General features: G+C 34.3%; 1 protein-coding gene across 2 annotated transcripts; it reads right to left on the reverse strand.

The window, feature by feature from the left end:
• Positions 1–1,984: 1,984 nt before the first annotated feature.
• On the reverse strand, positions 1,985–10,149 carry LOC143635818 (disease resistance protein RUN1-like). Of its 2 annotated transcripts, XM_077103557.1 has the most exons (5): positions 9,702–10,149; positions 8,344–9,433; positions 7,509–7,847; positions 6,315–7,052; positions 1,985–2,430 (listed from the first exon to the last, which is right to left on the reverse strand). In XM_077103557.1, the coding sequence occupies exons 1-5, from the start codon at positions 10,088–10,090 to the stop codon at positions 1,999–2,001; spliced, it is 2,988 nt and encodes a 995-aa protein (XP_076959672.1). In that variant the 5' UTR covers positions 10,091–10,149; the 3' UTR covers positions 1,985–1,998. The 2 variants fall into 2 exon arrangements, with proteins under 2 accessions (XP_076959672.1, XP_076959680.1); XM_077103565.1 differs by lacking the exon at positions 6,315–7,052.
• Between the last annotated feature and the right edge of the window lie 460 nt (positions 10,150–10,609).

Consider the following 10,609-nt stretch of genomic DNA (forward strand, 5'->3'; position numbering starts at 1 on the left):
AATAGGATTAGCTAAGGGAAAATCCCATAATATGCATTTTATAAAATGATTTTTCAAATTTGTCCATCATTTACAAACAATACCCAAATGTTCATTACAAAAAGGCGGACCGACTTTTAATCATTCTAACGACTGGTTCGTGTAACCAATAAAAAACGAGCACGTGTCCCTAAAGCTGACACAATGACTGGTTCATGTATCCAATCTAAGCGCTAACAAAGCAGTCAGACCGACGACTGCATTCATGTCTATGTTGGGCCGAGTTGAACATGAATGTTCCGCTTAGATCGTGAACATGCCGACTAGATCGTGAAAAAGTCAAGTAGATCACAATCAACTAGTAAACGATATTAAAAACCTGGGCCGACTAGATCACGTTATTAAAAAATAAAGGACCCTGGGTTGGATGTTCAGAGTAGAGTATGTTACCAGGCCCGGCTATAAGGGAGGGCCGGGTGGTCGACGACCCCGGCCCGACACCTCGATAGGCCCGGATTTTTTTTAAAAAAAAATTATATATATATTTTAATGAAAAATAATATGTATATATAATGTTTAAACTTAATATCACAACCACTAGCTTAGTTTAGTGGCAAAGGGGTATGACTTTCAACCAAAAGGTTGTGAGTTCTAACCTCACTTGAGACATTTTGACTATATTTTTATATAAAACTTTTTTTTACACAACCAAATCATAAGGCCCAAAAAGTTAAGGCTTTTTAAAAAAACTAAATCCACGGTCAACGGAAAACCTGGTCGGTTACCTTCTACTCCGTCTGCCTAATTTTTTCTCCAAGTTTTTAATGTAATTGAATTCTTGTCGTATATACGTTAACGTTTCTTGATACCAAGGTTCCTGTAGCTCATTGTCTGTGAAATCCTTCCAACTTGCCATGTACATCGGCTGTAGTGTGAAATTGAAGTAGATTCAAATTTTAGTTAAATATTAGTAGAAATATTATTGAACGGGTAAAAGTATACCTTCAATGATTCTTCCATAATTCATGATCTAGTCGCCCCGGGCTTTTAATAACGTGATCTAGTTGGCCCGGGTTTCTAATATGGTTTACTAGTTGGTTGTGATCTAGCCGGCATTTTCACGATCTAGTCGGAATATTCATGATCTACTCGACCCTACATAGACATGAATGCAGGCGTCGGCCCGATCACAGTGTTGACCCTTATATTGGCTACACGAACCAGTCGCCACGCCAGCTTTAGGGACACCTGTTCGTTTTTTATTGGCTACACGAACCAGTCATCTTGAATGATTAAAAGTCGTTCCATTGATTTAGTAATGGACATTTTGGGTATTGTTTGTAAATGGTGGACAAAATTGGAAAACCATTTTATAGGAGTGAGTTTCGATACAAATAAAATTAGCGTACAAAACATACAAAAAACTAGAGTAATTACAGTTTTGAAGTAAAGTAATTATGTTGCAAAAAATAAAATAATTTAATAATAATTACTCTAGTTCAAAAGTTATCTTTCTAAAAAAAAACTTTAGTTCAAAAGTTATTGAATAATAATAATTACTCTATTGATCACATAATTACTTTAATTAATTTGTGTACTTCGCATGATAAAGTTATTTGTATTTGATCCAACCCCATTTTATAAAATAGATATTATGAGAATTTTCGAAATAACAAACTTGTACCGGATTTGCTGTAATATCCAAACAAACACAAAAGCAACAAGGAAAAGCAAGTGATGATTTGTGTAAAATGATCGTAAATTTAGTCTAAAAAGTCGAATGACAAATGCGTGCTGTTTTCCTACGATGTGTATCAGTGTATGTATTATTTATTATTAAATCTTTTGTGGTATACTATTTACAGAAAACTAAAAAGAAAATAAAACAAAGATTTTACTAAAGAAATAAAGTAGCAAATGTAATTGAGGTTGATCACACTTTCAAACCAAAAACATTTCGCCATATCAATTACTGTTTGATTTATACCCACCTAAACCCCTTCCTTCTATTATGTGTTGTTATTTACTTTCATCTTCCTCAAAAATCAATTTCACACCACACTTTTTCACCTTACAATTGATACCAACACATACAAATGAAACCTTAAATTGATCATCTGGTTTCCTCCATCTGGGGTTGGATCTCTTGTACCACATCCATATTTGATCCGACCCAATGTTGGGATCATCGGTTGCCAAGAGAGACACGCCAGCAACCAAATCACCATGTAGGTTTTTCACACTACACGAGATTTCAGAATATGTACTTTCGTTACTATTGTTTACAGGAGTAATAACAGCGCAAGTAGCCACTCCCTTCAACTTTTGGTAGCACCAATGTGGCGGCAATTCCAACGTTATAATATCCCCGTCATTTTCATTGCTAAACCACCCTGGAATTCTACTTCCCGGAAGAAATATATTAACTTCTTCATATACATCAATCCGTCCCTGCCCGTCATCAATGGTTTATCATGTGTAAATATGTAACATCGTTGCTTATATATAGTGGAAGGTTCAATGCATACATAAATAAATAAAGCGAAAACTATGAGAACCTATCTGAAATTCATTTATTATTAAAAGATTTAATGATTTTTTCTCTCTAATTAACTAAATAAACTACCTCTTCTCTTTCCTTCTTTCTCGTAACAAGTTTCGTACATGTGTAGATTCGATTGGATAACTACAATCAATCTACACGTGTGAAGATATTTATAATATACGAATACACATAAATTAATATTCTCCCATATGGGCATATCAATTCAAGTACATCACATGGCAAGGATATATTTTACAGATTAGTTCTCGCACTTTATATGGTTCTGCATTGAACCCTCCCCTTATATGGGAGGACATATGTATTAGGGAACCGTAAATATCAAGCTCCCATGATTCTAGCACAAGATTAAAGCCTCCTTGATTCTAGCACCAAATCTTTTAATTGCAAATATTGTAGTCAAACTGTTTATTTTATATTCTTAAAATAGGCTCCAAGAATTTCTCTTTGTATCTCATATATATATAACTAGTTTTTATCCCCCGTATTACGGGAGTTGTTTTATATTGTTTGTTTAAATATTTATTTATTTTTTGAATTTATATTTTTATATTGTATGAAAATTAATAATATACTTATGGTTTGATGATAAATTGTTTCACAAATAAATGAGACGTTATAACCCGGTTTAAAAGCTATATGGTTTTGATGAGATCCAAGACCCGCTAATTTCTTTTACTATAAAATTGGTTTTTTAATTATAAATAATATGTATGAAAGTTAATAATATACATATGGTTTGATGAGACCCAACACCCGTTTATTTTTTTACTATCAAACTGGTTTTTTAATTTAAATAATATATATATATATATATATCTTTTTTAAAAAAAATAAGATATTAATTTTTATTATATCCTATTTTATAGGATTTTTACATCAATAATTGGGTGAGAATAAATTTTAATTTAATGAGATGTTATAACCCGTTTAAGGAATATCTGGGTTTGGTAAGACCCATACCCATGAATTCGGGTCAAATGCATGAGAAGCCTCCATTTAAAAATCAAGCAAATCTGGTGACTCCAAAAAAGGGGGGAGCGACCACATCGCGATATGTAGGATTTTTATGTTTTCGTTTATATATATTATAGATGTAGTTTTATGTATCAAAAGCAAGTTTTGCATTACCTGTTCTTTTCTTAATATGGTATCAAACCTAAAATTCTTCCCATCCCACTACAACCTCACCAACAATCATATATATATATATATATATATATATATATTCTTTCTTTGCTTCTTCCTGTTTCTTCCCCAAAAACGAAACTGCAATTCATCCTATCATGCCTCATACCAAGCATAACATCAATGTTCCCTCCTCATCCCTACCAGTCAACAATGGCCAAACAAAGAACTCTGTTGGAATCTTTCCGAATCCATCATTCACTAAACAAAACCGACCCTTCTTAGGGACATGCCAATGGTGCTATAAAAAGGGTCATGTCCTTGCAAACTATTTTTCCTTCAAAAAGGTAAACCCGACAGCATTTGTTCCATGTTTAACTCAATTCTCACATATTAAAGGGGCTCAAGCACACACAATGAACACCTCAAATACTCCCACCACCAATTGGCTTTTCGACAGTGGCGCATCCCATCATGTCACAAATGATTTAGCAAACCTTTCTCTTCACACACCATATAAAGGAACCGATGAACTCGTAATAGGTGATGGTTCATGTTTACAAATTACTCATATTGGCTTTCTTGTCATTAAAACTTCTAATACTCCTCTTATTCTCAAAAATGTATTATGTGTTCCATCTTTATCACGTAATATCATATCTATATTCATCTATGCCAAGACAATACTTTTTCAATCAAATTTTATTCATCGGTCTTTGTTATTAAGGACCGAGCATCGAAAATTCCGCTTCTCCAAGGCACAGCAACTCAAGGAATGTATGAGTTGCGTTCTTCTCTAGCGCCTCCGACTCACAAACCTTCGGTTTACATGTCCCAGCCGACTTCATCCATTACTTGGCATCGGCGACTTGGCCATCCAAATGATAAAGTTTTTAAGTCTTTATCTTCACTCATTTCCTTCAATTCTAGATCTCATGAAAACTGCAATTCATGTCTTATAAATAAAAGTCATCGATTACCATTCTCCACTTCTTCTCTTTCGTCTAATGCCCCATTAAATCTAATTTTTTCTGATGTATGGTGCTCGCCGGTTGAATCATTTGATAATTACAAATACTATATCATATTTGTGGATCATTATACCAAATATATATGGTTCTACCCATTAAAACGAAAATCCGATTCACTTACTACTTTCATACATTTTCAAAAGTTGGTTGAAAATTATTTTCAGAAACAAATCAAACAATTGTTTTCTGATAATGGAGGAGAATACATTAAATTTATTCCACATCTATCATCATGTGGCATATCTCACCTAACCTCACCACCCCACACTCCCGAACACAATGGATATGCCGAACGACGTCACCGGCATATTGTTGAAACCGGCTTGGCCCTTCTTTCTCATGCTAAACTATCTGTCAACTTTTGGCCATTCGCCTTCACCACCGCTGCGCATCTCATTAATAGGCTACCCACCCCCACTCTTCAAAATATTTCTCCATTTCAACATTTGTTCAACAAGATACCCAATTACAAAAAATTAAGATCTTTCGGCTGCTTATGCTACCCGTGGCTACACCCTTACTCTCTGCATAAATTACACTCAAGATCAACCCCGTGTATCTTCGTTGGGTACTCATCAAATCAAAGTGCATACTATGCACTTGATCCAATCACTTTTAAAATTTATTCCTCTAAGGCATTTGTTTTCTTAGAACAAGAGTTTCCTTTTGAAAAACTATCAAATACTACTACAGAACCTCTTGACCTTGCGGCTTGGACACCAATTTCCTTCCCTATCTCCAATATCAACCAACCCAATCAGCCCACTATAAACACTTCTACACAACCTCTCACAAATTCCACATCTAGTACCCAATTAAATGCATCAACTTCCAACCCAAGCTTAATCATTGAAACTATTAACCCAACTACCAATACCACTCCACAAACACCCGCATATACCAAATTATGGCAAGAACAAAAATAACAAAATTGAAGCATCATTTTTCCAATCTAAACATATTTAAAATTAAAAAAATGGTATAAATGTTACGGTCATTTTTACTGTTTCTCAATCATCTCTCAGAAAATAAAAATAAAAAATAAAAAAAAAACAAAAAAACAAATTATTTTCATATTAAAACATATATGATAAAAATAGTGCGACTGATACGAACCCTCAGTTATTAAAAGTCCCACTTAAATGTAGTTAACCAAAATAATTCACAAATGTAGGAGTAGTGGGGCGGTTATGTTCAATAACCGTTAGTTAGGATTAGTATTTATAACACGTTCATTGTATATTTGGGGATGTCGATGTTTATGCTATAAAATTGGGGTTTTAATCCTTGTAATTGGAGATCAAGACTATCTCGAATGTGACTATTATCTTAATTTCAGTACTTTAGATGTCCGGTTTCTATCAGCGACGGTCTAAGTTTATGTACAACCTAAGTATGTGTATGTAAGAAGCACAAAATTTTTAGAAATATAAACCACTGAAAATATAAACAAATTGGATTTGTTCCTTTTGTTTTGACAATAATTTGGGTTCTGTAATGATCCACACCATATATATATACACACACGCATATATATATATATATATATATATATATATATATATGTATATATATATATATAGTATACATGTGTAGAGAGAGAGAGAGGGAACCTGTGGCAGCAACACCATGAGCAGGCTCTCAACGATCTGATTCTCAACCGCTTTTGCACAATTTTTAAAATCAAAAACAGCAGTGCCACCACAGTACACGGTTGATAGCTTCGGTAACTCTTGAAGTGAAATACAATGTTGTGCATCAATGTTAAGAATAGATGAAGGAAGACTTGGCAATAGTTGAAGCTTCTTACAACCTATCAACCGCAGACACGAAAGCCGAGATAACAAACTCAAGTTTGCATTTAAGCTTGTGAAATCATTTCCACTCATATCCAACTCTTCAAGTGAACACAACCTTTCAGTGCTAATTACACTAGCACTCGAAAGATTGCAATGACTCACATTTAAAACCTTTAGTGAACCTAAATTTGACAAAGAAGGTAAAACTGAAGGCACATGATCGTGAAATTTTCTTAAAAGTGATGAAAGAGAAGAGAGTGAAAGGCGTAGCGGGTGAGAGTTGACCAAGTTTTTGACGTTTGAGCAACCAGAGAGATCGAGATGTTCAAGGGATTCTAATTTGCTTATGTTGGGGAGAATCTTGAGGTTTTTGCAGTCTTTTAAGCTTAAGATTATGAGCATCTTTAGAGTTCCGATTGACGGGTGAATATTAATCAAATTTTCGCAACCCGAAAGTATTAGTTCTTTTATATTTGGAGTTTGTGAAAAGTCTGGCGTCTTTCTTATGTTGTGACAATGACAGAGATTTAATAATGTCAGCGTTTTGAAGCCCTGTTTATAAGATAAAAGAAAAATGAGTTGTATTAGTATTATTAATATTAAAAATATAAAAACAAATATATATATTATAGATGGGCGGGGTATCGGGTCAAACGGCTTAGGGTCATAACGGTCTGGATTAAAGGGGCCACTTTGAGTATAGGTTAAGTTGGGCTGGCTATATTACATAAGCATATCCTGCACCTACACCAACACATATGTAGGTAAATATTTAAAAAGTAAGAAAAAAATAAAAGTTTTTTATGTCAATAACATAGGCATTTGTATGTGAAAAGTAAAATTTCAAAAAAAAAAATGAATCATTGATAAAAGAATTTAAACGATGTAAAAAAAAAATATGTATGTATACACACACATCCACACATATATGTATACGCATGTATACATATGATATGCATATGTATATCAGTATATGGTATATGTATATTCGAGGAACGGTGTGAATACCTTGGATCCGCTCCATAACTGTTTGATACGACTAAATGACAAATCAAGGACAAGGAGGCTCTCAGGACAAAATGATGCTGGTAAATGTTGAAAAGGGTATCCATGCCAACAAAGCAGCTGTAACTCATTGGAAAAAAATTCAAGCTTTCCTGAAGCAGTTCTCACATTAGTCTCTTTCCACAATTCACTTATGCAATTTATGCCACTCGTATAACTACTCAAGTCTCCAATATATATGCGTAGTAATTGAATATTTTTCAACTTTGTGAAGCTTTGACCATCAATATTGACTTTTGTAGATGAAAGGTCTAGTGCCAGCCCTTTAATAAATTCAGTTCCCTGAAAACAAGAGAAGTTCTGAAAATAAATACTTTTGCAGAATGGAAAAAATGTGTTCTTTAGTCAACCCTACCTAGGATTGTAAATTCTAAAGCTTGAACTCGGCTAGTGAGTAGTTTTTGAAACACCAGCCTGGTTGACTCGTTTATTATTTATTAATTAAATTATATACATCTATAACTCTTTATATATATATATGAAAATTGTTATCATAACTCCATATATAATAACAATTTTCATATAAATATATATTTAATATATTAAATTAAAACATTATGCGCTTAGACTCGCGAGCCTACTTGAGCTCAATTAGTGAAGCACGGGCTCGGGCTCGTTTACGCTCAGCTCAATTCAAGCTTTTAGCGAGCCGATCTCGAGTAGTTCACGAGTGGCTTGGCTCGTTTACACCCCTACCCAACCTGACCAGTACCATAAAACTACCCATTTTGACAATTACACAAACAACCAGATCCACACATTTTGCCAAATCTCGCACCTTATCATTTTTCAACACATCGAGCACATCTGTTGGAGACCATAATCTGCTTCGCTTACCAGGTTCTTCAGATTCTTCACGTATTATTTGTCGGCCCATTTCTTGGACCAAATTATGCAATTTTATCCTATCTCCACATACACTTATTAGCGACTTATCAACTAAAACTCTTAGATTAGTTGCAAAAGAGGATTCACAAACATCCATTACTTTCAGAACATAATCTTTCTTCTCCCTTCTAAAAAAACACGCAATATCAAGAAATATATTTTTCTGATCAGTATCTAGCCCATCATAACTTTCTTTGAGCAATTGTTGTATAACAACATTAGGACTACATTGAAGATTATCTATTTCATGTTCCCATTCATGTAAGGTCTTGTTAAACATAGAACTTCCTATAACTTTAAGAGCGAGCGGGAGTCCATCAACGTAGTGAAGTATTCTATTAGCACATTCGGTAAACTCGTCTCGTGGTTGTTGGTTTTTAAAAGCATATTTATTAAACAGCTTACGAGCTTCTTCATCGTTAAGGGGGTCAATATCGTAAATTTGTTCAGCATGATTAGCTTTAAGCAACTGCCTGTCTCTACTAGTTACTACGATCAAACTTCCGGGAGTATACCAGTTGGGATGTCCCGCTAAAGCTTCAAACTGGTTTTGGTTATCCATGTCATCAAGTACAATAAAGACCGTTTTACCTTTCACCCTTCTCTTGATTAGGCAAACCCCTTCGCTAACACTTGGTATTTGTAGATCGTCGTCTTTCAAAATATCATCAAGAAGTTTTGTCTGAAGATGAACAAGCCCGTCTCGGTTAACAACGTCTTTAATGTCTTCACAAAAGCTACATGCTTCAAAATGTTTATACATAAGGTTATAGATAGCTTTGGCAATGCTTGTCTTTCCTATTCCACCAATGCCACATATTCCTATTATGTGAACCTTATCTGACCCGACAAATTGTAATAAGTTCATTTGCTCTGCACGAGCATACAATCCAACTAGATTGTCACCAATTGGTATGGGTCCATCAACTAGTTTATTAAATATCTCCTTCGATATTATATCAATAAACTTTGACTCGTTCCTATAAAATCAAATAGAAGAACATACATCAACCGGTTGTTAAGAAAAACAAGTGTCAAAATGGGTAACCTTAAATTAGTCGACAGCTCAAATTGGGTTAACTTAACTTAGTGAACGGGTAAAACTGGGTACTTTTTTTCTAAAACGACTCCTTTTAACCCAATTCCATGTTTTGACCCAAGCCATTTTGATTCTTTTTTAAAAACGGCCGTTTAGTTATAAACGGGCCAAAATTGCAACCTCTAAATTCAAAAGTTGGGAATATTTACCCATTGGTTGTGTTTTGGAGATCCCATCCTGATAAGTTTCCAGCGGAGGTTAAGGCTTTCTTCCATCTGATGACATTTGAATCTTCATGATTCATGAATGCTTGTTCATAACTCCCCTTTTGATTCCGCACCATTGCTGGAGTCACATCATAAAAGATAGGCCAAACTTCATACTTGTCTTTATTACTCTTCTTGCACTCAAGGATTTTCACAAGTTCATTCAAACACAATGTTGAAGAAGCATAGCTGTGTGAGAAAATGACTATTATAACCCTGGACCGTTCAATGGCTTCCAAAGATGACTCTTCTTGTTCTCTGTTTATCCTAGTATTATGTTTCCCGTAGACATGAATTCCTTTTCTTTTCAAATCACTAAAGAGATGATCCATGAAAGTTTTGCTTATGTCCTCGTATTGAAAACTCACAAAGACATCATAAGCTTGTTGATGAGAAGAAGATGATGATGAAGCCATTATTGTAAAAGGTGACTGCCTGTTATATTATATTATATTATATATATATAATCTTCCAAAGTAAGAAGCTATGTTTACAGATCGATCAGCAACAGCTTAATCTGAATATATATATATATATTTTTATTACAATTAGGTAAGGTCAACGACAGACATATCATATTGATGGAAAAAGTAAGTCAGCTATGAGTATTTGGATTTGATACCTCGCCTCGCCAAAATGGAATGGCCGAAGTCATACATGGAAATGAAATTCATCAGAGCTACCACTCTTGATTAGAGCTTGTGGGTGGGTGGGTGGGTTTGAATGAGAGCCAAACCATCTCTTACTTATTTCACAAAATGGCAAAACTAGTTAGTTATTTATGTTTTGCATGTTTTTTTTAATGGTTGTTTTTTAACAAACTTAATGACAGAAATTATACTTTTCGTTTC

Source organism: Bidens hawaiensis, unplaced genomic scaffold, assembly GCF_021521415.1.
Source record: "Bidens hawaiensis isolate Kalapana, Puna unplaced genomic scaffold, B.hawaiensis_p1.1 tig00000536_1, whole genome shotgun sequence".
NCBI lineage: Eukaryota > Viridiplantae > Streptophyta > Magnoliopsida > Asterales > Asteraceae > Bidens > Bidens hawaiensis.

What these genes read in the sequence shown, in the direction of transcription:
- LOC143635818 (XM_077103557.1), bottom strand. Translation starts at nt 10,090, where the DNA reads ATGGATCATCTCTTTAGTGATTTGAAAAGAAAAGGAATTCATGTCTAC. An exon ending in CTCCAAAACACAACCAATGG is followed by an intron (nt 9,434 to 9,701) that starts GTAAATATTCCC and finishes TTGATTTTATAG; the next exon opens with GAACGAGTCAAAGTTTATTG. An exon ending in ATGTGTTGAAAAATGATAAG is followed by an intron (nt 7,848 to 8,343) that starts GTGCGAGATTTG and finishes TCTTGTTTTCAG; the next exon opens with GGAACTGAATTTATTAAAGG.